General features: G+C 39.3%; 1 protein-coding gene across 12 annotated transcripts in view; it reads right to left on the bottom strand.

Moving 5' to 3' along the window:
* CACNB2 (calcium voltage-gated channel auxiliary subunit beta 2) overlaps positions 1 to 26920 on the bottom strand; it is a 382138-nt gene that overhangs the window by 21861 nt on the left and 333357 nt on the right. For 7 of the 12 annotated variants that reach the window (XM_005308116.5, XM_042857489.2, XM_005308119.5 and 4 more), the window contains 6 exons: positions 26060 to 26196; positions 18998 to 19074; positions 13191 to 13324; positions 9909 to 9989; positions 9490 to 9548; positions 6706 to 6815 (listed from right to left, as the gene is read on the bottom strand). In XM_005308116.5, coding sequence (XP_005308173.2) covers positions 6706 to 6815; positions 9490 to 9548; positions 9909 to 9989; positions 13191 to 13324; positions 18998 to 19074; positions 26060 to 26196 — 598 coding nt within the window. Of the gene's footprint in view, positions 1 to 6705; positions 6816 to 9489; positions 9549 to 9908; positions 9990 to 12517; positions 12580 to 13024; positions 13045 to 13190; positions 13325 to 18997; positions 19075 to 26059; positions 26197 to 26920 lie in introns of all 12 variants that reach the window. The other 5 variants (XM_005308118.5, XM_065582998.1, XM_065583001.1 and 2 more) reach the window with 2 other exon arrangements.

Genomic DNA, 26920 nt, shown 5'->3' on the forward strand with positions numbered 1-26920 from the left:
TATACATACCCAAAACATCTGGAAAGGGAGGGCATTAATGAAGCAAAGAATGGAAAAAGCCAAGACAATCAGGTTCTTGTACAAAGCATACAGCATGAGATAAGGTTATAACAAGAGCAGCTAGAAATGTCACATACATAGGAACAACCAAGAAAAAGGTTTGGAAGCTTAATACTAACAAAGAAAAGCAGCAAAAAATGCAAAGCTAACTCCGCAGCTTCTGCAGATGCCATATACACATGTAGAAACAAATAGCCACGTATATGCCAATTTTGGACTGAATTTCAGATTGGTGAGTTTTTACCATGTACTTTACCTCCTTTGTGAGAAGAGTATTTTTTTCAAAAAGATAAACTTGTTTTTAGGCATTTCAAGCAATTAGCAAATGAACTGCCCTTTTGTTTTAGTATAAATGTGACTAACTATTGACATTTCACATAAACATATAGACATTACTGGCAAGCAAATATTTCCCTTCTGTATGCAGCTGTTTTAACATGCAAAAGCAAGCTTTCATACAAGAGCTGAGTAAAACTTTATTTTTCCCTCAGAATCATTTTGCATAAATGTTGGCACTAGTTAGTATTTTGCTAACATTCTTGGATAGATTAGTTTTGCATTAAAATACTCAGAAACAGAGATTTTTTAGCTGTCACTTTGGTTTCCAACAAGTCAAATCCTCAAATCTTTATTTTTACAAACCCCTTACTCAGGCAGTTTCCAAGGAAGACTGAACTATATTAGGTCTAAAATGAACATCTTTGTAACCCCTCAAATGCAGTTCTTTACCCCCACGTGTTTTATTTGGAAGGGGTGGGAGTGGTTCTCTCTGCTCAACATGTTAAATCTTCTGTGGGTCTCATAGCAAAGCTAATATACTTCTATTATATACTTAACTGCTATGCAGCCCTATACTCTGTGGTCTGGTAAAAATCATTCTTACAAAAGGCTGATTTATTTCCCCAGTGGAAACAGATTTTTATTGAGATTGCAAGTATAGCAGCTTTTCCCCTCTTTATTCATATTTATTCATATTTTTCTTTTCTTTTAAGAGACAATAATGTAAATCTTTATTGTAAGATTGATGTTTTTAGGAAGGAAAAAAACAATGTGACTAATTGAATAATAAGGCGGGTGAGATAATATCTTTTATTGGACCAACTTTTGTTGGTGAAAGATACGAGGGTTCAATCTTACGCAGAGCTCTTCTTCAAGTCTGGGAAAGGTACTCAGAGTGTCACAGCTAAATACAAGACAGATCAGATTGCTTAGCACCAGGGCCGGCTCCAGCATTTCTGCCACCCCAAGCAAAAAATAAAATAAAATAAAAAGCCGCGATCGCGATCGGCGGCGGCAATTGGAAAAAAAAAAGCTGCAATTGGCGGCGGCAGTTCAGCAGCAGGTCTTTCGCTCCTAGAGGGAGTGAGGGACCTGCTGCCCCGAATTGCCGCAGGTGCCGCCCCTCTCCCTTGGCCACCCCAAGCACCTGCTTGTTAAGCTGGTGCCTGGAGCCGACCCTGCTTAGAACAGTGGTTATCAACCAGGGGTATGTGTACCTGTGGGGGTATGCAGAGGTCTTCCAGGGGGAACATCAACTCATTCATATATTTGCCTAATTTTTACAATAGGCTACATAAAAAGCACTATGAAGTCAGTACAAACTAAAATTTCATATAGACAATTACTTGTTTATACTGCTCTATATACTATACACTGAAATGTAAGTACAATATTTATATTCCAATTGATTTATTTTATAACTATATGGTAAAAATGAAGAACTAAGCACCTTTTCAGTACTAGTGTGTTGTGACGCAAGTGTGCTGTGACACTTTGTATTTTTATGTCTGATTTTGTAAGCAAGTAGTTTTTAAGTGAAGTGAAACTTGGAGGTACGCAAGACAAATCAGCCTCCTGAAAGGGGAACAGTAGTTGGGAAAGGTTGAGAGACACTGGTTTTGCATAAGGAGTTCACCACTCAAGGTGAAGCAGGCAGTTAAAACCTCGGCAGTCATAGGACAAAAGAGGGTTAGTGTATTATAGGTTGTTGTAGTGAACTATAAATACAGTGTCTTTATTGAGTCCAGGATTTTTAATGTCTAATAAAGTTATGAATTTAAACTCTAACTCTTATCGTTGGAATGTGTAGGTTTCCTTCGAGAATGAGAACTGAGATATGGAGTGCTTGTTTTGGGAAAAGTGTTTGCTCATGTGTGATATGGTGTTTTTGTCTTATCTTTTTTATGTGTGAGTTCATTTGAGAGTATAGTGATTGTCTCATTTCACCCACATAATTGTTGTTGGGGCATTTAGTGCCCTGGATAAGGTATACCACCTGTTGTTATAGGCATGTGTAGGATCCAGGGATCTTGGAAAGTGTGTTGTGGGGGGCATTGATCATCACAGCAATGGAGATATGTCTGCAGGTATGGCTTGTAAATGTTTAATGATACCCTGTAAGGGTTCCAGTGTGGGGTTGTAGAAGACAACTAAGGATGTGTGGTCAAAAGGTCTCTCCGGCCCATATTGAAGCAGATTCTCTGAGGGTACTTTGGTGGCTGATTCCATGATGTAATTGAGTAATATTTATATTAAAATTAGTGGTACATTTTCAGAGGACTTGGTGCAGGTGCAATTTATACCCTAAATGTTAATTTGGGCACAGATCAGAGTCCCTTCTCCATCTAACTACTTTATATACTCCCACAGTGCAGTTTTACAGATGCAAATTATGTACTTAATTGAGTTTCAGGAGCCAGGTGTGACTGCAAATTTTACTGGTGTAAATTGAACCTGTTAAAATGGGTCTGCTTTTTTGAAAATTCACCCCTTAATATACTGTTCATCATTTTGCATATATAGCTGTTTAACATGATTAAAATACAGGACATTAAAATTTAAAAATGCTGCTGTTTTAATTTAAAAAATCAAATTAATTGCAATTAAGTCTAGTGAAAGTAATCTCTTTATATCTGCGGAATGACCAAATACAAATAATTGTAGCCCTGCCATAGAAAGGAGATCAAGAATGGATTCAGTGGCTGATGCAGTTCTGCTATTACAACTGTAGCAGTACCAAGCATCAGCAGAACGACCAAGGAAGCTAAATTTAAATTGCACACACAATCTTAACTCCGGCATTTCCTAACTTTTGAGTGCTTGACTTTGCAACCTTAATAATGTTCTTTTAATATAAAATCTATGTGCAATTTCCTAGATTTATTTTTTAAGCAAACTGGAAAAAACAGAAATTCCATCATGTGGCATCATATTGATACCCACATGGGTCATCAGCAGGACTGGAACCTTAGGATCACGCACAGATCTCTGACACTTGAGAAAACAGAGTAAATGATAGCTGTAGCAGCTTGTCATCCTCTAGGTGGACCAACACTTTAGAGGGGAATGAGACATATTTTGTCAGTGGGTTTTCACATATTCCAGATATTTGCTGCCAGCAGATGAATGGTGAGACTCAGGAATCTTGGGTTCTATTCCAGGCCTTGGAGGGTAGTGTGTTCTAGCAGGCATGGCTCTTCTGACCATTCCTCCAAACTTAAGCCCATCTGCCCAGATCCCTCCAACCTGTCCCAGTCCTCTCTCTTCCCCAAACTGGGCTCCTCGTCTGCATTCTCCTATTCTCATCTAAGCAGCCCCAGTCTCCTCTCCACAGGGTTCTCATCCAAGTCCCACTCTCCTTGTCCAGCAGGTTAGTCTCACTCCTCTAGACTTCTCACCTCAGACCCATCTCCCCTTCCCAGTGTCCTTGCCCAGCCAGTCCCAGTCTCCTCCCCTGAATCATCATCTGATCTCATTGCCCCACCAACCCAACCCAGAGGCTCTTAGTCCCCCCATCATTTCCTTCCCTGGCTCCCAGTCTCAGACCTTACCTCAGATCTTAGTTAGAGCTTCCATCTTCCTCCACCATCCTCCAGCCCTAGTCTCTCTCCCACTCCCTTGGCTCCTTGTCTCAGTCTTCCACCCAACAACCCCAAGTCCAGCTCTTTGTCCCCTCTGAATTCCAATAATTCAATCAGGCATCTTCCTTTTCCACACTGCCTGGGCCCAGTACTGCAAGTACATGAGAGACAGACTCCTGTTTTCAGTTCCAGTGTCCAGACCGGTCTGCCCTGCAGCAACTCATGGCTGCAACTACAGGGAATGTCCTGCTTGGCCGTGGGATGGAGCATACTCAGTTCTGGCAATCTTTGTAGAATTTAGCAGCAAAGCTCTAGTGAGTCTTTATTTGGCATGTATGAACTGTGATTTTTCACAGGTTTATAACTTGGCCAAATTTGGGCAGATTTTGCAAGGAATGGCAAAAGGAACATCCGTGACACAAAGGCCCTCTCTGCCAAATTTCAAAACCCTGCTCCAAGGCATGGGACTCTAGAGCATTTCAAAGGAAAGGTTACCAAAAAATTTTTAACAGGGAAGAAAAACGTATCTTTCCCTAGCTTCATTCTTAGAAACAGCTGAACTGTTTTGACTGAAATTTAGCGTGAGGCAGATACCCTGAATGGAAAATTTCATCCCAAATGGTTAAAGTTTGGCAAAGTTATAAGCAACTGGATACAACTTAGAAGTGTTAGGCAACCTTAATAATAGATGGAGCTACCAGCCCATCCTATATATAACACACACACACACACCCCATTTGTGCTACTGCAACTGAGGCTAGGTCTACACTACCCGCCTGAATCGGCGGGTAGAAATCGACCTCTCGGGGATCGATTTATTGCGTCCCGTCGGGACGCGACAATCGATCCCCGAATCGATGCTCTTACTCCACCAGCGGAGGTGGGAGTAAGTGCCATCGACAGAAAGCCGCAGAAGTCGATTTTGCCGCCGTCCTCACAGCGGGGTAAGTCGGCTGCGATACGTCGAATTCAGCTACGCTATTCACGTAGCTGAATTTGCGTATCTTAAATCGACTCCCCCCTGTAGTGTAGATGTACCCTGAGATTATGTCAGCACTTCCACAGTAAGTAGCAAGAAGAGATGCTGAGGTGCTACATGCTGAAGTCTGTCATTAGAGCTGGGTGAACAATTCACCATGAACTATTTATTCAACAAATTTATCCCTTTTCCTCTTAAAAAATAGACTGAAATTTTTACAGACTTTCACTTGTGAAATTCTTTGATGGATGTTTTCGTGTTCAAACACATTTTAGACTATTCAACTTGGTACTCTTTTGACTACTGTGATTATTCTTCAAGTATTAGATATTAATTCTATGATATTCAATTTGTTCAACTGATCATCATGATATTATTTGCATTCCATGATTGAATGACCGAATCTATATAATCAACTTTCACTTTGGCTCCAAACAAATTTAACTTCATCTTTTCATTAAATGATAAAAGCAATTTTGGATACAGGCCTGAAATTCCATCACAGGAACGTTCACATGAACAAAACTTTGCACAAAGCAAATATGAAGGCATGTGAACACAGTCAAAATTAAATTTATTTAGAAATTAACACAATGTGTAAATAAGTTTTCTTACTATACACCCAGCTCTACTTGTCATCCAAGATTTCAAAGAATGGGTTTTCAAAAGCAAATTTTCAAGCAATTCATGTAGCCATTTCTTAATTACAGGAATATATTCTAAAAAGTCCAACTGCTACACAACTATAAATGTTAAGATATCCAGCAAAATACATATTTACTCAGACTCTTTGTTTACAAAACTGATTATTAAAAGTATATTCACCCAAAACACCAGAACGGTTTCAAAAGCCATTCTAGTCTCTAATAACTAACACATTTTCTATTGTTTATGCACAGTTTCATAGATTCCAAGGACAGAAGGGACCATCATGATCGTCTAGTTTACCCTCCTGTATAACACAGGCCATAGAACTTTCCCAAATAATTCCTAGAGGCTATCTTTTAGAAAAACATCCAATCTTGATTTAAGCTTTTCGGAAAATAAATAAAATAAACTAGATTTATTGTAAATATAATTAAATTTGTGACACAAACAAATCAAAATCAGGAAAGTCAGACTTAAGGCTGATCTTCCATCTTAGCCCTACTCCATATAGAAGTGCTATTGGCCAGATCCCAAGCTAGTGTATATTGATGAAATTAAAGTAAAAGAAGATACACCAATTGGCATGCTGAGAATCTGGCTGAATATGAATTATGGTTATTTCAGTTTTTATATCTGCCATAACAATACAAAAAAGTATCTTTTTGCATTTAATTTTAATTTTTAATTAAGTTGCGCAGATCCAAGATAATTCAATATTGAAAACAAAAACTTCAAAAATATAAGTATATATTACAGGTATCCCAGCAAAGGTCAGACTCTTTTACTAACCTTGAAGAATCCACCTAATTGCTGGTATTGTGAAACTGTATCTTTACTTATCCAAAGGGATATCCCCACATTTTATCTGCATTATGGGCTAGTTCTTACTCCCAATGAGACCAGTATCAAAGCTAATATTAATCCCAATGGGAGAAGGATAGCCCAGTACCAGTACCTGTAAGTATTTTCTCAGGCAGTGCTCTCAGAAATGACTTCACATTTCTAGGACTTCTGATTTGTTGGCTTTGTGCCTGAAATTATTGTGAACAGTGCTCCTGTCACAGCAGAGAAGGTAGATGATTTTTGTTATAGGCATGAACTGGGAGTACTGTACTATAGTGCCAATCTCTGGTTATTATCACTACATACGCTACTTACCTAAGCTTGATCTTGTGTTGGACCGTTCTATTATCGCATGCTTACTAGGATTATTTAATACGGAGCGTTTGGCAAGCGAGATGTCTGCTGTGACCCGTGTGATTGATATACTGTAAAACAAACAAACCTGTATGTTACTCATCATGCAGGAAAGTGGGGACAAAAGTCAGACAATTAATATTAAAAGGTGGCGAGGACCAGAAGGAGAGGAGAGGAGGCACTGTCCTCTTTGTAGGAAGTGGATGAAGAGTGGATTATCTACACCTTAATTAATACTGCTTCAAGCAGTACTGATGGAAGTGCTGCACCTGCATCCCTTTCTTTGTTTACACAGTATGATTGCACACCTAACGGCAGCCTGGTTACCATCTACAGGAGCCACACTGCCAAGGGAGTAGGAACCAGAATTTTGTGGAACATACAGTTGTCTTTCCCTTGGGATCCTAGGATTTACACAGTTAGCAGGTTACACCTCGTGCTTGCTCCACACTCCAAGATGAGATGGCTAGAAAGAAATACAGCAAGATAACCTCTGCAGAGTTTTGTGGCCCCTCAAGCTCCCTCCTACAGATATCTCCATGGGAATGTAAAATCTGCCACATAGAAAACAAGATTTTCCCTAATCTTTGTTTGGAATATTGATTCTCGTGTGTAACATAAATAGCAGTGTCTATACAGTTACAAAAGTGATAAGAAGACTTAGTACCTAGACTAGTGTATGCTGCAGCCCAAGACTGTAATTTTTTTTTAATCAAATGGTTCCGTTTTCTTGTGTAAGTCTGTAACCGGGAGCAAGCTTTACATTTCACTGTCAAAACCGAGTCCGCAATACGTTATCAATTTCAAATGCTTGGGATCTAACTGTAGAGAAATTAAAGTATGGTAGAAAAGCCAATGGGTTGAGTGCCTGGCAGACTCCGTTTTGGGACTATGAGTGAGGATGATCCAATTAGAAATGATTACTTCCAGTTGGTGACCTACTATATAACCTTTGGTATTTTCTTTTTCCTATGAAAACAGCTCAGCTTCTTCTGGTTTCTACAGTCAACCGACATCCCTTGGCTTGGTTCCACCTTCAAACTTTCTGGACTATCCAGGTCTAAATAGAGGTCACATTCTTCCAAAGATGAGATTTAAATCAGGCTGATCCCATTTCTCTCTCACCCCCCATTTATAATTTTATTTGCCATTTAAAAGGGAGGAAATGGATTTGCTAAGAACTAAAAGGCATATTCCCTTGGAGGATACGTCATATGCAGTTAAGTAAAAATCTCACCAAATAGTTCAATTTACTTTGATATGTGTATGTATCTGTGTAAAATCCTGAACTCCCAAATGCAGCAAACCAGAGTTTACACATGAAAACAGAATTATTTTTTACAGTACAAATTAGAGACTTTTTAAAAACATATCCATGGTCTGCTTAACAGCTAAAATCAAAGCCAAATGCCATGATTCTTGGCATAACATTGTACAGATTATTCCATGTAGTTATGGAAAACATAAATCTACTTTGCACACTGGATTTGTTATACCCATTTGCTAAAAGTTAGATTTTTATATCTTGCAAAACAAGTTTTCCATTTTATGTTTGTCAGTTTCCTTTCTATGTGCTATAGAGAATACATTCTCCCTTTTCTTTCCCAAATGTAATTATGTAACAGTGAATAAAGTCAGATTTCTATATTATTTTAAAACCTCTTGTTTCATCCACTATGATTTTTTTTAAAGAGAATGTATCACACCATGAAGAATCTGGTCTCAAACCTTACAGAACACAAGGAACTTAACAAAAAAGGAAAGATGTTCCAACTCTTCTTTCTACTTGCAATACTCAAAATTTTGCCACTACAATTTCTGAACGATACATATCCATTATTTGATGACTTCATTACTATAAAGGATGACTACTATGGTATGCCAGATGACTGATCCTAGGAGACAGTATCATTACAATTTTCTGTATTGTCCAGCATCTCACAAAGCCGAAGCTCTTAATTGAAAATGTCAAGTTTTCTCCAGACAATTTGGCAGCACTTGGAGAGATGGCATACTTTTACTTCAACCTCTGTTCAGATAAAGCATTTATCAAAGAATACAGACAAGCCTCCCTTCTGGTTTCCTCCACTTTATTTGTTCAGAAGGCAGCTGTCTTGGTATATATATATTCATTTGGGGCCTGACTCAACAACAAATCAAGTTAATATAAAGATTCCAATTGACTTCACTGAACACTGGATGCTTAACATTCAAAGAATAGAATGTCTCACTGCTAAAAAAGTGAATTGTTATTTAATCCTTGTATTACACTGGTGCCTTGAGGCCCCAATCAGGATCAGGACCCCCTTGTACTACTGGCTATACAAACATATCTGTCCAGGAGAGCAGGTATCACTCATGCAACTTAAACTAAACAATGTTTAATTTAAACAAGATAATTGTTCATGCCTTTACCACGCATATAAAACTTTGAGCAAGTGGTTAGTCACTTGGATTTCAGTTGCCACCTCTGGCCACAAACCGCCATCTTCACCTTACTTTCAATAATATGCATGTGTGTCTCTTGGATTTTTCCCATCCCCATACAGCAATAATGCTCTCTGCTCATGAAGCTTTCATTCCCTACCACAATTTACTGCATACAAGAGGTGCTCTAACATAAATTGCACCCTATTATCAACATTCTTTTCCATTGGTATCCTGGTTAGAATGCTATTTCTCAGAAACCCGGTAATTTCAAAATAAGAACCATATTCAAGTAAATAGACATTCCATAATACTTACCGCCCTTCAAATCTGTGTTTTAAAAAATCAAATAATGCTTTTTGCATCATATCTGTCACCTAAAAGCAAATAAGCAACAAATTAAAACTCTGCTTATGAAATAAATACTACATGGTATTAATTACTTCGAAAAATTGGTTAATTGGTGTTTTAAGGATTATTAAAAACTTGTGACTCCTGGTGGCATGGTGTGAAAAGCACATTTACAATCTGAATATTTTAACTTCCCTTGTCTGAATTCTGATAAGCAAAAATATAAAATAAGAAAGCATTTATCCCATAGTCTCTTATATTTTTGCCTAATCTTCCTATGACATTAATCGATGCTGTTCAACATCATTCCCTCTTAATCTGAAATTGGAAACTAAAGACAGACTGTCTTTTACACATCCTGAAAATAGTCACGGACAATTACTTACCTCATATCCCTTCAAGGAAGGCCCCACTAAAACTACTGGTCGCATAGAAGGCACTACATCATAGGGAGGGATGTGCTCTGTCTGTATAAAGGGAAAACACTTTAAGAATCTCAGCATGCATAGAGAATGGTATTAATTTACAATACAAGTAACTCTGAATTTCCAGCAGTGTCACCAAAGGGAGACTTGGGGATTCACTGATTTTTCGTTGCCTCTTCCTGCAAATAGACATGTAGTATAAGAAGTGTGGTTTGAGGATTTCTGTTGAAAAAACTTCCATTTTTATCCCTTCCCTCTCTCCCTATACAATTGGGAACTGGCCCTTTTCGAAACAGCCACACACAATCGGAATTGGTTAATGGTATGTGCTGTTTCTGAAAGTTATTTGGCATGACCAACAGTAGGGCTGTGACATCTGAGTAAGGACAGACCCTATTAAGTCCATTATAAAATCTAATAAAACTATTATTACTAAGGGGAGGAAGAAAACCAAAACCAAAAAAAAAGGGGAGAAGGATTGCCTAGCTCTTCTTTTATATCTGTCTCCTGCTTAATAAATCATAGTGACATCACTGTAAATTCCCATGGAAGTGCATATATTCTAACTTCCATAGTCACACCCACAAATTCTAAAATATGTATTACTATCATTAGCAAATGAAATCACAGTAATGACTGGTCACGTTAGTATTTACAGAAAGTTTAAATAAACACAGCTGAGAACAGCAATGCTCCTTCTGTAGGAAGCTCCTATCTGCTCTCAAGGAGACGGGTTATGTTAGTTACATACTATTTAATAAACTACTTACTGATGTATCATGCACAATTTATGAATGTTTGCGTAATTTTTCTTTACGATATGTTGGTATACATAATGCATGTCAGAAGACTGCCAAAATCATATAAATTAATATTCATGGTAAAGAAGAGGAATCAAACAGTTTTGAACTAAACTGTTTGCACAAGACATCCCCAAGACTACCAAAGTTGGCTTATCAGGCAACTTTAAAAATAAAGTTTTGGCTGCTTTTTGTTTGTTTTAGGGGGGGGGAAACATATTTCAAATCCACCAACTTGGAAAAATTTTAAAAGGGAGTATGCCAGATCTATTTTTCAAAGGCCTAGTACATAGTACAAATACATCAGTCGCCATCATGGGATATTGTCATTGTTAATTATTTCAGGACTCAACATGTCCCAAGGTTAATCACAATAAAAAACCAAGGTAAAAACATTTTCAAACACAAAAAACAGAGACAAACATGAATACAGCAACAGCACAAAATGCCACAGAAGCAGCAGACTAAAGCAGTCTAAAACATGGAAAACAATCTTGTGGCTGAATCTTTTTTTTGTTTTGTTTTGTTATATCTAGGTTCACCACATAATTGGTAACATAAGAAGAATGAATACCAGTGCCCGAGGCATCATAAGCATGTGAAGAGAACTTACTTACACAGTGCAGGATCTTACTTAAGATGTTTTGAAGAAAAGCCCTGTAACTATGTTGTGTAATTATGAAAATATACCCTTTCAACTTTTGTTACTAGGAATGTAAATAATCTGATGCATGCATTACAGTGACAATCCCTAAGAAAAATCCATAATAGGTCTGTAAATGTTTATGAGGTCAAGGTTAAAATGCAGTAGAGCTTTCTTATAAGGCGGTTGACTATCCACAAAAACTTAACACTGATGCTATTAGTCAACACGCTACCTAAAAATTAGGGAAGGTACAGAAATTACCTTGTTTGATGGAATACTGGTGTTTAAAATCTGTATCACAGCAACTCAGTTTATTTTTGCCTTTACCAACTAAAATTAACTATTTTGTCAGCAGAAAATTAGTGAAAAAACTATACAAAATTATTTGATGAAAGCATCCGTCATTAAAATTAATAAAGAGTTTAGGGGATCAATCCCCTACAATATCAGGTAACAAGCTACAGAAATTTTCCCCTCTAGGTCTCTAGTTGAAATCTGTCCCAGACTGGTGTTGGCAGAGATTTTACCATCAGGTTGTTGTTAAGTGGTTTTTACTGTCTGAAATTAGTTGGGGGTGTCCATCCAGTTTCTAATAGACAACTGTCCACATGTTACAGAAAATATCCACCACAGCTGGAAATGAGGAGAAGAATACACTATTTTTTGAAGAGGGAAGATAGAGGAGGAATTTTTGCACCACTAAGCTTGGATGTATCCACACAATTGGCAACACTGCGTATTGGCAGTACTTATAAGCAGTATGACAGTCTTATCTATGGATAGAGGGTTGTAATTAAAAACTAAGGAAGAGACGTTAAGAAAAATTTGAGGATTAAAAAAATAAAGTAGAAATATAGTAGCTAGCCTAGTATCGCAGCTGCTAAATATTTTGCTGATAGACAACGTATCCAAGCTGGGTTCATAGGCACACCTTAGAGTCCCAGTCAAGGGATGTCAACAGCATAATTCAGTAGCACCTTTGTTGGCCAGTTTTTGGACAGGCACTGGATCTAGAGAGGACCACCAGTCCCATTTCCAATAGTTAAGATGCTACAAGCTGATTGATGGAGGGGAAGGCAAGAACATTGGGAGAGAATTTATATATGACAATAGGAAAAACTCACAGTAGACCGCCAAAACAAGTCTGCAGTTTTCCACTGGTCTTGCTCATCTGCAGATTTGGCACCTAGTGGATTAGAAGTTTAAATACTGACTAAATTTAAAATTGAAGGGTTTTTTTTTTGTAAGTACAAGTTGAGTATTTGATTAGATTTTAATAATAGTTTTAATAGACTGAATTATAAGTTAAAAAGCTTGAAAAAAGAGACAGACAGATAGAATAAGCATGCACTAGAAAGGTGCATTATATGGAGTTGTCAATGTTTTACTTCCTTGAATGTTTAAAGAAATTCCCATTGTGCCTATTATTCCATCAAAAAGGATAAGTACTGTAACAGTGTTTCACTGAGTCACTGACTGTACCTAGCATGTTTGTTTTAATGCATGGAATCAATCATCAGTTGAGCTGTGTCTTCCTTAGTTCTAAAATGATTGTCTTGTATAGATTATGGGTAATAATGCTAATGATGCCAGTGGCAGGATAAACACAGCTCATGTCAATGTAAACTTACCGATTTCTGCTTCTGCTTAGCTACAGCAGCATGGAAAAGAAACAAAGAATAACAAAAGCATGCACGTTATTGGCTTGTCAAAGGACGCAGACAGTTAACAGGACTAGAAATGTGACGCAGTGCAGGTGAGCAGGTGGACAGATAGGAGCTTGGAAGTTGGTGTTACCTTCTTAAAGAAGGGCATTCTTTTCTCTTTGGAGTGGGGTGATGTTACACTGTTTGCACTGGGTTTGGGGGAGCGATGGTTTGCTGGAATATCATTTTCTTCTGCATCTAAGCCAGTGGCATCTATGTCTATAGCTATATACAGACAAACAATTCAAAATTATCAGATCGGATAAGAGAGAGGAGAAATAGGTTAAAAAAGAAAAACAAAAGAAAATTAAACTACTTGAAGTAAAAAAATCAACCATGACTACAGAACACAGTAAAAACTTAAAGGGAAAAATTTAAAGGTGCAAAACATTAGGATTAGAAAACACACAAGGCAATATCTGTAACAACTACTGTAACATTTTCTTCAAATTCTCTTTTACAGAATTAAATCAGGTTTAAATCAGACATCCACAGGTCTACTCTCACAAAACTGTTAAATGGTCGATGCAAATCTGGAGTTCTTCAGTGGAGTTATTCTGCATTTACATCAGTGTAAAAGAACAGAATCTGACCTACAGTATCTGGATTATTTATTTATATATTTATTTTACAGAATTCTAGTTCAAAATGTGCTATCTTGAACTAAGATTTTAGTATTATGTATTTAGGATACTAAACACAGAAAATTTTTCTGTCTGAAGTTTTTAATTCCATGAGTCAAAATCTGCGTCAGATACTTAGTTACACACAATTATCTAAGAGCAGAATATAATTGGCACTACCTTTTAAAATCACATTATTTAAATCAAAAATGTACAGTAGGCACAAGATACATTCATTAGAAATAATAAAACACATCTAATGTTAATGAACACTTAAATGAATGGCAAGGGGAAGAAAGAAAACCTAGCCTAGTTATCGTGGAGGCATGCTGAATTCTGCTGAAAAGATCAAGTGAGGAAGTGGGGAGGGCAAGATGGACGTGGCAACAATAAACCATTGCTACTCCACCCCCTTCTCCAAAAGAAAATCATATCCATCAGACAGAGGGGGCAGCATAAATATATGGTGCATCCTACAGCAAGTTAGTGATTAATGACAATGTAAACAATAACAACATTAATGGACTCAGTGCTAAATGGTTTCTAGAAAGCAAAGGAGAATGAAAAACTGAGCTCTCCTCAGTGTATGGCCAACAGAGGTCTGCTAGCTATATCTGAAACAAAGTATCCTAGGCTTTTTCAGGCACCCTCACATAGAGCAGTCTACCCCAATCTTGGGTATTGTGTTAAACTTGTCTCCAATGAGCACCCTCCACTGCTGACAAATGGACACAGGGAATTAAGCCACAAAAATTGTGTATCCCTATCCTGGGAAGATCTTACCTACCCTCTGACAGATACCTCGAGATTCTGTCTCTCTCTAAAACAAACAAACAAACTTCGGAAACACTTGTATAAGGCAGTACACGGAATTGAATTAATCCAAGGCCTACAAGGTCCATTAGTGGTAGAAGAAGACTTTAGCTAAAACTATAAACGATCACCTTGAGTATTATAAATCTACCTAGGTGATCTCCATGCTGCTGTTTTGTGGGTGGGACAGGACTGATCCATGCACCAGTATTAGCCACCAAGTTATGTGACTAGTAAACAACGGGATCAGCCAGTCTACGTGCAGCTTCTGATTTAAGAGTTACTTGGGACAGTCATCTCTTCTATTTGAGTAACACACATTTTCTCCTGATCCATGTAGCCCAGTATCCAGTCTTCTGACAGTGGCCACTCCCAGGTGCTTCAGAATAGGGCAATTACTGAGTGATCCATTCCCTGTTGTCCAGTCCCACCTTCTGTCATTCAGAGGCTTAGGGATACCCAAGCATGGAATTGCATCTCTGACTATGTATAGTTCTCATGCAATTATCTCCAAGAGTCTTATTGAGGTACATCTTCCTCAATAGGCACTTTAAACATGGCCTCCCGAGAAGATCATTTGGCCAGATCTCCATTCTGACATCACTCTTATTCCACTATAACAGCCACAGAAAAAAACAACATTTTCCTCCAACATTTTCCCTCCCAAATTATAAACAGCAATTATTATTTGTATAATACAATCAGTGTGCTACGTAGTATAAAAATCAATAAGAATAAAATGGAGTAACTCAGTAGAAACAAGGGCAATTATCTCTCAGTTACTGTGTTACTATGAACATATTTGCAACAGGAGATATTTTGATTAACTGGTTCAAGTGGCATGGATTGGAGGCCCAGATGACAGGTCCTGAGCTTCTGCACTTTCCAGCTCTGCACCTCACATTTTCACCCTCTGGACCAAAAAAAAAAAAATCCAACTATACATAAGAACCAAAACTTGAACACTAAAAAAAGTGTAATAAATGCTGAACAGGAGAGTTTAAATAGGATTCACCACAATACTATAGAGCAGGAAGCCAAACTGGGGACTAACCACAGATATACCTATCTCATAGAACTGAAAGGTCATCAAGTCCAGCCCAGCCCAGCCCAGCCCCCTGCCTTCACTAGCAGGACCAAGTACTGATTTTGCCCCAGATCCCTAAGTGGCCCCCCTCAAGGATTGAACTCACAACACTGGGTTTAGCAGGCCAATGCTCAAACCACTGAGCTATCCGTCCCCACCCCCTTTGGCTGTGGAGCTGCCCAGACCCTAGTCTTGAGTTGGGCGAGGAAAGAAGATACCACCAGCTGCTACACCCACTCTTATGCAAATTACTCTGAGTGTGTTTAACTAAATCACCTACATCATTCCGATAAAGACATTTTCAAAGAGAACTAAGATGAATTTTTTCTATAATACAAGGCACCTGCAGTAACTGAATAGCCAGTGAGTAAGTAGTAAAATATACTTCTTACTGCATAAGTAAATGCAATGGCCATCTCAAACAACATACAGGCTTTGATGTTCCAAGACTCTTCAGGAAAAGCAAGGGTATTACCATAGATGGATGAAATATTTCAAGCTTAAAAACTCCCCTCCCCTCAAAAGTCTTTTTCAGTTTTGCAAAATAATTTGATTTTTTTAATCTGACAAATTAGTTTGTTGGTTTTGTATTTGTCATTTTAAGGTTGTGTTCTTTGCTTTCATTTTTCTTCTTTGATCTTCCTCATGTTAATCCCCCTTCGTCAATAGTAGTTATTATTGCTGTTCTAATATACTTGGTCATATTGTGATTTTGGGTCTTTATGTTTGGTCATTATATTCAGTTGCCATCACATTTATTATGTAGGCTATGAGGCTTTCATGGACTGATTGGACTGGTCCAGAAAGACACAGTATCTCGTTTTTCAGTATTTGGTCATTTTGTTTGGTGTTTGTTTTTTGCACTGTAGGTTTAAATTAGTCAGCCTGGTAACATACTGGTTTTTTTTCAAAATTGAAAAGTGAAATTAACTCATCCTAGTTCCCATTTCTGCACAATTAGTCCATACTTTGGTACAGTTGTCAGTCTCTCCCAAGCAGAACGCCTGGCACCAGAATAGCAGTAGTGTTGCAGGTCAGAACTCAGGTGCGTTATGAGAGTGGAATGGGGTGATATACATGGTGCTTGTCCACTGCTATGCCTAACTAACGCACTACTATCAGTTCTCCTCTTAGTATATTTTAGACAAAAATATGCAAAAACAAAAATATTGAGATACACTAGCAAGCAAATATTCACTATTCATGACTATGTTCCCCAAGCCTCGATATGAAGGCGTCAAACATAGAAAAATTAATTTCTTGGAAATATGGCTTCCGAAAAGCTCTGTTTATAGGAATGCTTAAATACAGGGGAGGGGACCATGTGCTCAGAAGGCTCAGTACGGCTAAGTTGGGGCTCCTCCACACACCCATGCATGTTTTGGATAACCAGGTTGGCTCATCTCTGTCTCAAATTATATCTCAAGTAATCATTCAATTTTCTGGCTACATTTTCAGTTCTCTTACCACCAAATTCTGTAAAACATTCTGTGAGCATTAAATAAGATATGTCAAATAAATGGAAATACATTTGCTGATCTGCTGTGCAAATATTTTTAGTATACAAAGTGTTTCATCCTGAAATATCACTTACCACTACAGACAAAGCCCAAGTGCTATAAAACTACACACAGATCACACTGCTCGGGGTGGAAAGTGGAAGCCTTAACAACACACATTGATTCAGTTTAGTGTCCTCATACAGCAAAGCACTTAAGTATGTACTTAAATACTCTGTTGAACAACTTTTTCAGTTGAAACGTCAAAGTAGGGAACTGAAGTGAAATTAGCTAAAACACCAGGCTTAACACTACTACTATTACAAAGCCATGTCTACACATAAAAGAAAAGTGTGTTTTTCAATAAATTATCTTATTTCATAATTTGATCATTTAAGCTGGTTGTAGTGTAGTCTAGGGTCCAGTGAAGCTAACTTGATTGGAAAACAAACTCTGCTTGTGTAGACAAGACTAAAGAGTGATATGAGGTTCTTATTGATTGCAAGTACTATGTACCTCTCTTTTTTCACTCATCCAAAAGATGAAACATCCAGCAATACAGTATCCCTTAACACAGTGGTAGGGCTTTAATAAATTTCTAATTGCTTAATTTAGTAGTTAAAATTATACAAAAATATTTTAGGAAGTTTAGGTATTTGAATATAAAGGAAATATTTCTTTTCCACCAACTGACATAACAATGAAAACTCCCTCTCTCTCTTTTTTTTTTTTTTTTTGGCACACATACTCCTTAGGATTCTGTTCAAGATAACCGGTCATGTCCCAGTTTCCTTTAATTAAACAAGCTATTCTTAGCATGCTGGTGCAACTCACAAGTGCAATTGCTTAATGCCTCTTGAACCTAACCTAAACTAAGTTCAAATGTGCCTGTTGGTGCTCTAAATGCAAAGAAGCATTTATTAAAAATAATTCTGCATCAAAAAAGTAAAACAAATCTACAAGAATTGAGTCATGATCTGCTTTGTAAAACCTAATAAAATTCTGCAAATAAAAGCTCCTGATGTTACAAAATTATGTAGTTTCTGGTAGGTTTGTAGGACTCTAAACATATTCCTGATTCATCTCAGCACCATCTTCCTTCCGGTACTAGAAGACTATCCTTACTCATCAGGAATTGCTCAGGAGAAAAGTTTGACTGCCTTAGGGTACGTCTATACCCAGCCGCTAGTTCGGCGGCTGGCAATCGAACTTCTGGGTTCGACTTATCGCGTCTTGTCTGGACGCGATAAGTCGAACCCGGAAATGCTCGCCGTCGACTGCGGTACTCCAGCTAGACGAGAGGAGTACCATGGAGTCAACGGGGGAGCCTGCCTGCTGCGTGTGGACCAAGGTAAGATCGAACTAAGGTACTTCGAACTTCAGCTACGTTATTCACGTAGCTGAAGTTGCGTACCTTAGTTCGATTTGGGGGGTTAGTGTAGACCAAGCCTTAGTATAAAACAGCAACAGCTGACAAATCACACATTTTTAGAAGGGCACAAGTTCTGGAAAGGTTTAATTTCACCTTATTTTTCCAGCCTAATCCCCCCCCACACACACACACCATGATTTTATAACATAAATCATAGTGAAATCAAGACAGCAGTTGAACAGATCTGATAACAACCATATCACTGTATGAAATAGCCAGGCAGAGGCAATAATGAATTTGTCCAATTCCCTCATCTCCAGCACAGACGCAAACCAGTCTCACATGACAACACAACCACCTGCCACTGTGCCAAAGACGACTAAAAGTTAGGAAGACCTTTTTTCCAACTCAGTTTAAAAAGTATAACACAAAGTAGTGTCAATCTTAAAGGATTAAACACACAATTCTATAAACAGGTTGTCTAAAGGCTAGTGACCTACTTACCAGATGATGGAGGCGTTGATTTTCTGGAACTAGGGACTATGTCACCCAAACTGGATGATGAATTTCCTCCTGATTTACTAGAGTACAGCAAGAAATCAGTGTTAAAACCTTAGAGTCTTATCAGTAGTAAATCAAGAATGTATTCATTATCTCTCTTTCAAACTTTCAAATGGGTCACTAACAAAGACAGGCAGTCAGAGCCGGCTCCAGGCACCAGCTTCTCAAGCAGGTGCTTGGGGCGGCCGCTCCGGAGAGGGGCGGCACGTCCTGGTATTTGGCGGCAATTCGGCGGATGGTCCCTCACTCCGCCTGGGAGTGAAGGACCTCCTGCCGAATTGCCGCCGCAGATTGCAACTTTTTGTTTGTTTGTTTGTTTTGTTTTGGCTGCTTGGGGAGGCCAAAACCCTGGAGCCGGCCCTGCAGGCAGTATTCCTGGTCTCAGTTTAAATTTACACTTTAACAAAATGTATGCATACTTTGGGGACTGAGGGATTGCACATGTCAATTTGTTTCCATATTGGTCCAGTTTTAATGCCTAATGATTTATTCTGCTGGTAGTTATATCTACTAGGAAGATATACCTACTTTCATTGTTATCTTAATATGAACACTTTTTCAGTAAATCCATTGGACATACAGATTACAATTTTTGCCTTCATATACTTTCTCTCAGAACTGCTGATAGTAGTACTCAAGGAAGGAAAAATATTGTCTTCAAAAGCACACACAACAATTGATCATCACTATGTGGAACTAGTAACTTTGGCAAATGCAAGGTTGGAATATGCACAGCTAGGGTGACCAGGTGTCCTGATAAATCAGCACTGTCCTGATATTTAACCCTTTGTCCCGTGTTCCGATCAATGTACGATTAGGATGCTGTTTGTCCTGATATTCAGGTAAGGAGGCGAGCGGGAGGGAGGCACTGACCCGTGGGTGCTCCGGAGCTCGAGCACCCACGGGGAAAAATTGCAGCCAAGCTCCCTCCTCCTTCTCCCCCCACTCCCCAGTGTGCCGTGTCCCCGCTCCTCCCTCCATCCAGCACTTCCCACTGCCTAACAGCTGTTTGGCGGCACTTAGCACTTTCCAGGAGGGAGGGGGGAGGAGCGGGGACAGGGCGCGCTCAGGGGAGGAAGCGGAGAAGAGGCAGGGCAGGGGTGGGGACTTGGGGGAAGGGGGTGGAATGGGCGCGGGGCGAGAGTGGTGCAGAGGCGGGGGGTGGGAAAGCATCCACCCAGCAGAGGGGAAGTCGGCGCCGTAGGGGTGAGTGGCGGGCGGGGGGGTGAAGAGGCGAGCGGCGGGTAGGGCGGGCTGGGTGAGGAGGAGAGCAGTGGGTGGGGGACTGAGGAGAGACACAACAAGCCAGCGGCAGGCTGGGGGATGCGGAAGGACGCGGTGGGGGGGGGGGGCGAGCAGGGAGGGGGTGGGCCCTGGGGCAGAGTTGGGGCGGAGTGGGGTGGGCTCTGGGTGGGGCTGATGGCACCCCAATGTGTCCCGATATTTTAGTGTGGTGATCTGGTCACCCTATGCACAGCTCAAAGTTCTGAATGGAAATGCCTCTTCACCAGATGTACACCTCTTACAGTATTTGCTTGGGCTTTCCAATGGTCAATACCTGTTACTTCTCACTTCTTTTTAAAATGTTCAAATAAGCTAATAATCAAAACAAAATCATTCAAAACTCTGATGGAAAGGGGTGTGTGTGTGTGTGTGTGTGTGTGTGTGTGTGTGTGTGAGAGAGAGAGAGAGAGAGAGAGAGAGTGCATTACACGTGAGAAATGTTCCTTTTCTCCAAAACAGTGTAAATTACAATAGTATTCCAATTATACAGAAACTAAGAATCTCCAGAGATGCTTCTGGAAGCTTGTTAATTATTAACAAAACAAACACTTGCCTCAAATAGAAACTAGATTCACTCAGTAACAATATCAAGAAAATTAATTTTATTTACCTAGAAAAATAGAGCTAACTGGATAACTGGTTTATGATTCATGGCACAACCCCACTAATTGACAGAGATTAGGAAGAACATTCCCCTATTAGCAGTTTGTGTTAATTAGCAGTTTGTCCTATATTTAGTATAGGATTTCTTGCATCTTCTTATGAAGAATCTGGTAGTGAATAGTATCGGAGACAAGATACTGGATTAGATGGACTAATAGTCCAAGGCAATTCCTAAATGTTTATGTAAAAGAAAAAAGATGGCTACATTTTCTTAGGGCTTTAGTCTTCTCCAGCATAAAGCTTGTAGAGAAGAACTTTTCCAAGATGGACATGAAAATAATATGTGCAGAACAACTGACTGGTTAAAATAGGACTTTAAGATAACCTTTGTTGGGAATCAAGGGTTAATCTGCAATATCAGCTTATCTTTTTTAAATTTAGCATGAGGTGGATCAGCAACTAAAGCCTGGCACTCTGTAACCCCCACTTCGAGTTTGTCAGCTGGAGTGCCAGATTGTAGGTGATCCTACCCAAGGGACAACAACTGCAATGGCTGCCAGATCCCTCTGACACCATTTCCTGGCACACTTGGAGTCACGGGTAGGGAGGGATTGGAGTAGAAACATCTGCTGAGGCCAATACAGAGGCTTTTACATGGTGTGATCTGGACAAGCAGTTTATGGGGGAAATGATGAGCTAGGGCTGCTCAGTGGGAGGGGGCCAACCTAACTCAGAGAGACAGTGAGACAAACTAGTGTATAGCAAGCGACTTTGGGCTTTTTTATATTTGACATTGGGCCACCGTTTTCATGCAGTTACATCTGGGTTTTTTTTATTCCGCTTGACTCTGGAGCTGCTTCCCTCCCCCCCCCCGAACTATGCCCCACTCAGTGTCATAACGCAACCCCCCCATCATCATGACGCCATGACTCACACACTGCCAGCCACCCTTCTTCCCCTTTTTTGGTGCTGTTTTAGGACTAAGCAGGCTTGGTTTTGGGTGATTTTCCTGGCTGGGAGCTGCAAAAGAAAGAAGCAGAACAGCTCAGCGAATCTCTGATTATCTCCCTGTAGTGAGGCGGTGTGGTTCCCTGCCACCCCAGAGAGAGGCGAGCCCCAGCTAGCCTCTCTACACTCCCACTCCTCACAGGGGGAGTCTTTTTGAACTGCAGTGGGAAAGTTGCATGGGTCAGGCAGTTCCAGCTCTGTGGAGACTTGTGTCCAGCGTGGCAGAGCTCCGATCCAGTGCCAACTACATAGAGCCATCTGAGACCTCCACAGGACACTAGGCCAGGCAGCATGTGAGCCTGGTAGGAGTCAGGAGAGGAGGACCCTGCCCCACCGAGTGTGAAGACACATTAAGGGAACTCACTTTGTTTAGGCTGGCTACCATTCACAGCTTTGTAGCTCACAGCTCAGGACTCAATCTCAGCATATCATTTTCCTGGGAAGGTGCCAGGGAGGGAGCCAGGGGTTGGGAAGAGCTGTGAGTGTTGGGCGGTGGGGAATTTGTTGGTTAGTGTTGAAACTTTTTAGTTAACCCTAACCCTTTCCTTCCCCAGATCCTATTTTCCTGCTCCCTATAAAGCCCCCTGTGTTATACTGTTACTTTTCGGTGTGGAATTTCATTGCTGGAGTTTGGGTTGATGTACTTCATTGTTTCTTGTGTACTGGATTTTATACTTCTTGGCCATTAGCAAGATTATTCATTTTCCCAAGGGACAACACCCTCAGGCATAATAAGGAGGCATCTTGGGTGGAGGCACCGGGCATCAGACAAAGAACCCAGGACCCACTCCATCGGAGGACAGGAGAGAAGACACTCCAAGTAGGAAGCACCAGGGAGGAGGTTTGAGCACTTTGGGGGAGGGGCTACAACTCTAAAATGCAATAGACTTTCTGATAAACTATTCTTAATCCATTCTAAACATTCACATTCAGTAGCTATAGTAAAACTGTAAGTGGTTACAGTCATGTTTTAAGTGACAAGCACAGTAACTCAGCAGGGTCTGAACAGAAATAAATGGACTTTAAACATGTTTATGAAAAGTCCAAATAAAAGCTAAGAATTCTCAAAGAGAAGATGTCTCTAACCTAGACTGAGAAAGTGTTAGAAGATAAGACAGTTTTTGAGTACAGCAAATAAAGGGTTTATTTGGTCCTGTTTACACTAAACCACAAAACTGGTCCATTTGGGTTTGTAGATCTTTCTGGTAGATTCCTCCTGAGAAATTAGGACTTCAGAAGTCTCATCTGAGATATCTAGCTAACTAGTTTGTGCCCTCTAGGAGCCATGCCAAAAGAGATCAAGATATGAAATTCAGAGACTTGGTCAGTAATGGCAAGACTTTCAGCCTCATAGGATTGGCCTCCACCATCTCAGACAGGAAAGGTAACTAAATCTAACTTGACCATTAGATGACAATGTGGCCACCTCATGTAGAAGTGAACATATCAATGTTCACTATAATTTGCACAAAGGACTTACATATGCCACCTGGGTGTCACAAACTGTCCTTGAACCATCATTAAGTTAGTCTTGGATGGCATGACAGACAGATATGAGCAGACACCTCCTCACTGTCCGGCCTGAAACTATGGAAGCCTCGGGGTAATAGAATTAACAATCTTCTGTGGCAGTGTGCCATGTTACTGCAAACATATTGCAATGGACCACCACATCCTGATTTTAGTTAAACCAAGGTAAATCCAGAGTAACTCTACTTTCCTCAATGAACTCAAGAAAAAGGGAAGAGAGACAACAGTAAGAAGTTTATCACCACTGCTTGGTTCTTTGAAACCTTGGTGTGACGTCAGACCCTTTCAAGAAATATCTTTTTTAATTTAAATAAAGTAACAAGGTAAATTCAGCACTGCTACTAGACCTGAAAAAGTACATGCAACAAAGCAATCGAAGGTGAATTTAACAGCTGCAAATCTGGCACACAGCATTATCTGAGAGAAGTTTAGAATCCTGCCTGCAGAGAGAAGAAAAGGGAAGAATGGCAGCTACGGGCCACTGGAACAGCTGAGTAGGTTGGCTCACCCTCTACTGCGGAGGCTGTTCAATGCACTCAGAACTTTATGCAATGCAAATTCCAATTTGCCATGTTCAGGGACATAAGCGCTACAAAGAGATGATCGGTTCTAGCATGTACCTCTGGAAGAGCCTTTTCTATATTTTCTTCCTCCTGCTGCACTATTGATTGGCTGCCTCCAGATGAAGTGAGATTCAGATAAAGGCTAGTTTGTATGTTTAAATCCTGAAATTTCTTAAGAACCATACAGTATTTTAACCATTTGACTCCCATTAACTTTTTAACCTGCATCTGAAAATGTAGGTGAAAGAGGTTACATTTCCACTGCAAATATTAATGCAGTGTCCTCTTACCAGAGACTGACTTTATCACTGGTATTTTTTTCATATATGAAGAATAAAATAAGTATACCACTCTAAGATAGCAGCAATGCCAGTCACAACGTCAGGAGAATGAAGAGCTTTAAAATCAGGAAGGGACAAATCCTTTGGTCAACACCAGGCTGGTGTGCTGAAGAGCTCTATGAGGTTTTGAGGGAAATGAATTCTCCCCACTCAAGACTGTGGAATTACACAACAGTTATTCCATGGCCACTGCTGCTACCTTACGTCTACAGTTGCCTGTGCTCTCACTGCATTCCTGATCCTCAATAATGCTTCCCTTTATAATAGAGCACAAAGGGCTTCTGTGGCATTCTGCTTCCCTCCATGGTCTCTTCAAACCCACCCACAACTAGTGACAACACACAAATTTTACTGCAATTAGGGCCCTTTATACCTGAGAAGGGATGAGTGGTATTTGCCCCCAAATCTGTTGACATACTTATGGAGGATAAACACTGCTCTAGATATACTACAGTAGATACTGTATTTTGCGGCAGCAAGATACCAAGGTATACTTGGAGGTACTGTATGTTTAATTTTAGGCAATGCTGAACATATAGTCAGACCTCAATGATAAACAATAGGCACACAACATCCAACATAAAATGTACTGTAAAAGTTGTACTGATGGAGAAAAACATTTTGGAAAACAAATGGGCAAGTATGTATAATCTGAGATAGGAAAGCATTTTCCTTGAGAAAAAAAGTATTTCCAGAAGTGCAGATTCTGGTTTCAGTTCATAACTCTTCTCATCATTCTTTGTGAATTCTAAAACTAGTGTTGGAAATTATTAAATAACTATAACTATAAATTTGTGACAGCAAATTACAAAATGCTAAGAAATTCAGAGAGTCTGATTTTCAATCGCAAGTAAACTGCACTTTTGCACACCATATTTGCATACACAGATACCAATTTGCATTTGCAGTGGTGATATATGTGAACAGTTAGGTATCTTGTTGGCCCTATCTATGTGCAAGTACCCAGTTTGCACACACAATTGTATATGTGCATACAAATTGGATGCATACAATTGTGAAAACTCATCTCTGAAAATCAAACATGCAAAGTTAAGGCTGATAATATTTTTAACTCACACCATAACAACAATTTTCCTTACATATATTTGATGCATATTAATTGAATATTCTTGATTGTTTAATGTCATAGTTTGTTTGCCTGTGTTTATCTATTTTATGTATTTCAAAAGTGCCCATCACTGTATTAACTTTTAAGGAAAGGTAAATTACAGAATGAGTTTTGGATGAATTCATATTTTAAAACTTTTTGTGAACTTTTAGGTTAAGACCTTGTTAGCTAAGATTCAGCACCAGTGATATCTTTACATGACTTGAACACTCCTGAAATTAAGGATTCACACTGGAAATGCTGACACAAACTAGTTAGAATTACTGTGTGGCTAATGCACAATTCTATCACTATGAAATGAGAATGGCACATTGTCCTCATTTAGACCAGTATTCCCTCCTTTTTCTCAACAGTAGCAGTGAAACCAGACCACTAAAAATATTAATTTATGACAGGTGTTTCTTAATTAATCCAAAATATTCAGAGTTAACAATTATATTAATTGAAAACAATAAAGAAATATTGGATACCTTGAATCTACAGTTATGATTCCTAAATTATACATCACACTCAAAGATATTTTAAAATTTATCTTTATTTTTATTACCTGGAATAGAATTTTCCTTGCTTTGCCCTTTGTTCATGCTGTATCCTCATGTTTTCTAATTTGACTGGACTTGGTATGAATCCTATTTCACAGCCTTCTTTTACCAACCGTCCTATCCACCAGTCATTGTTAAACTTCTAAACATACAAAGAAATGAAAATAATATTATTGGCTCATTTTATTCTTCCCTCCCCCGCCCCCAATTTGCAGTCAGTTCTTTTTTTGTATAATTCCTCTCCAGTTAGTCACTGCACTAAATTATTATGACTATGAAGAATAATCATAATTTGCAAACAATTAAAATACCATTGCATGTATGCACAAACTCTCTCTCCTAGTCTTCATGATTCTCCAGGAATCTGAGTTCCCTTCCACCTCTCCAACTTCAACCCTTTCCATTTTACAGGTTGTTCTCTATGCTTTTCAAATATCAGCATTCCTCCTTTTCTCCCATCTTGTCTCTCTCTACAGTGGACAGTAGATACTTCTTCCATTCTGCTCCTATCACCTGTAACACCCTCCCTAACCTCCAAACACTTCAAAGCCTGTCTCTAGAGGCTTATTCTTCCTGGAAGTAGCCCATGCCTTCCAACTCTTCACCTGGCATATAAAACTCTACTCTGTAAAAATCACCTTATGCTCCATCATGTGCTCTGAGACTTTGCCATTCCCTTCCTCCTTATTCCTGATATATCACATCTACACATGCTATCTATATGGTATATTCTGATCAACGGTAACATATCCACATCCACATGAACAGACAAAAATTGAGAAATATTTTATGATATTTTTGTATGAATGGAAAAGTTACAAGTAGGTTTAGCATACAAGATATCCCAGTTAACAGAATGTCACTTT

This window comes from Chrysemys picta, chromosome 2 (genome assembly GCF_011386835.1).
Source record: "Chrysemys picta bellii isolate R12L10 chromosome 2, ASM1138683v2, whole genome shotgun sequence".
In the NCBI taxonomy this organism is placed as follows: Eukaryota; Metazoa; Chordata; order Testudines; family Emydidae; genus Chrysemys; species Chrysemys picta.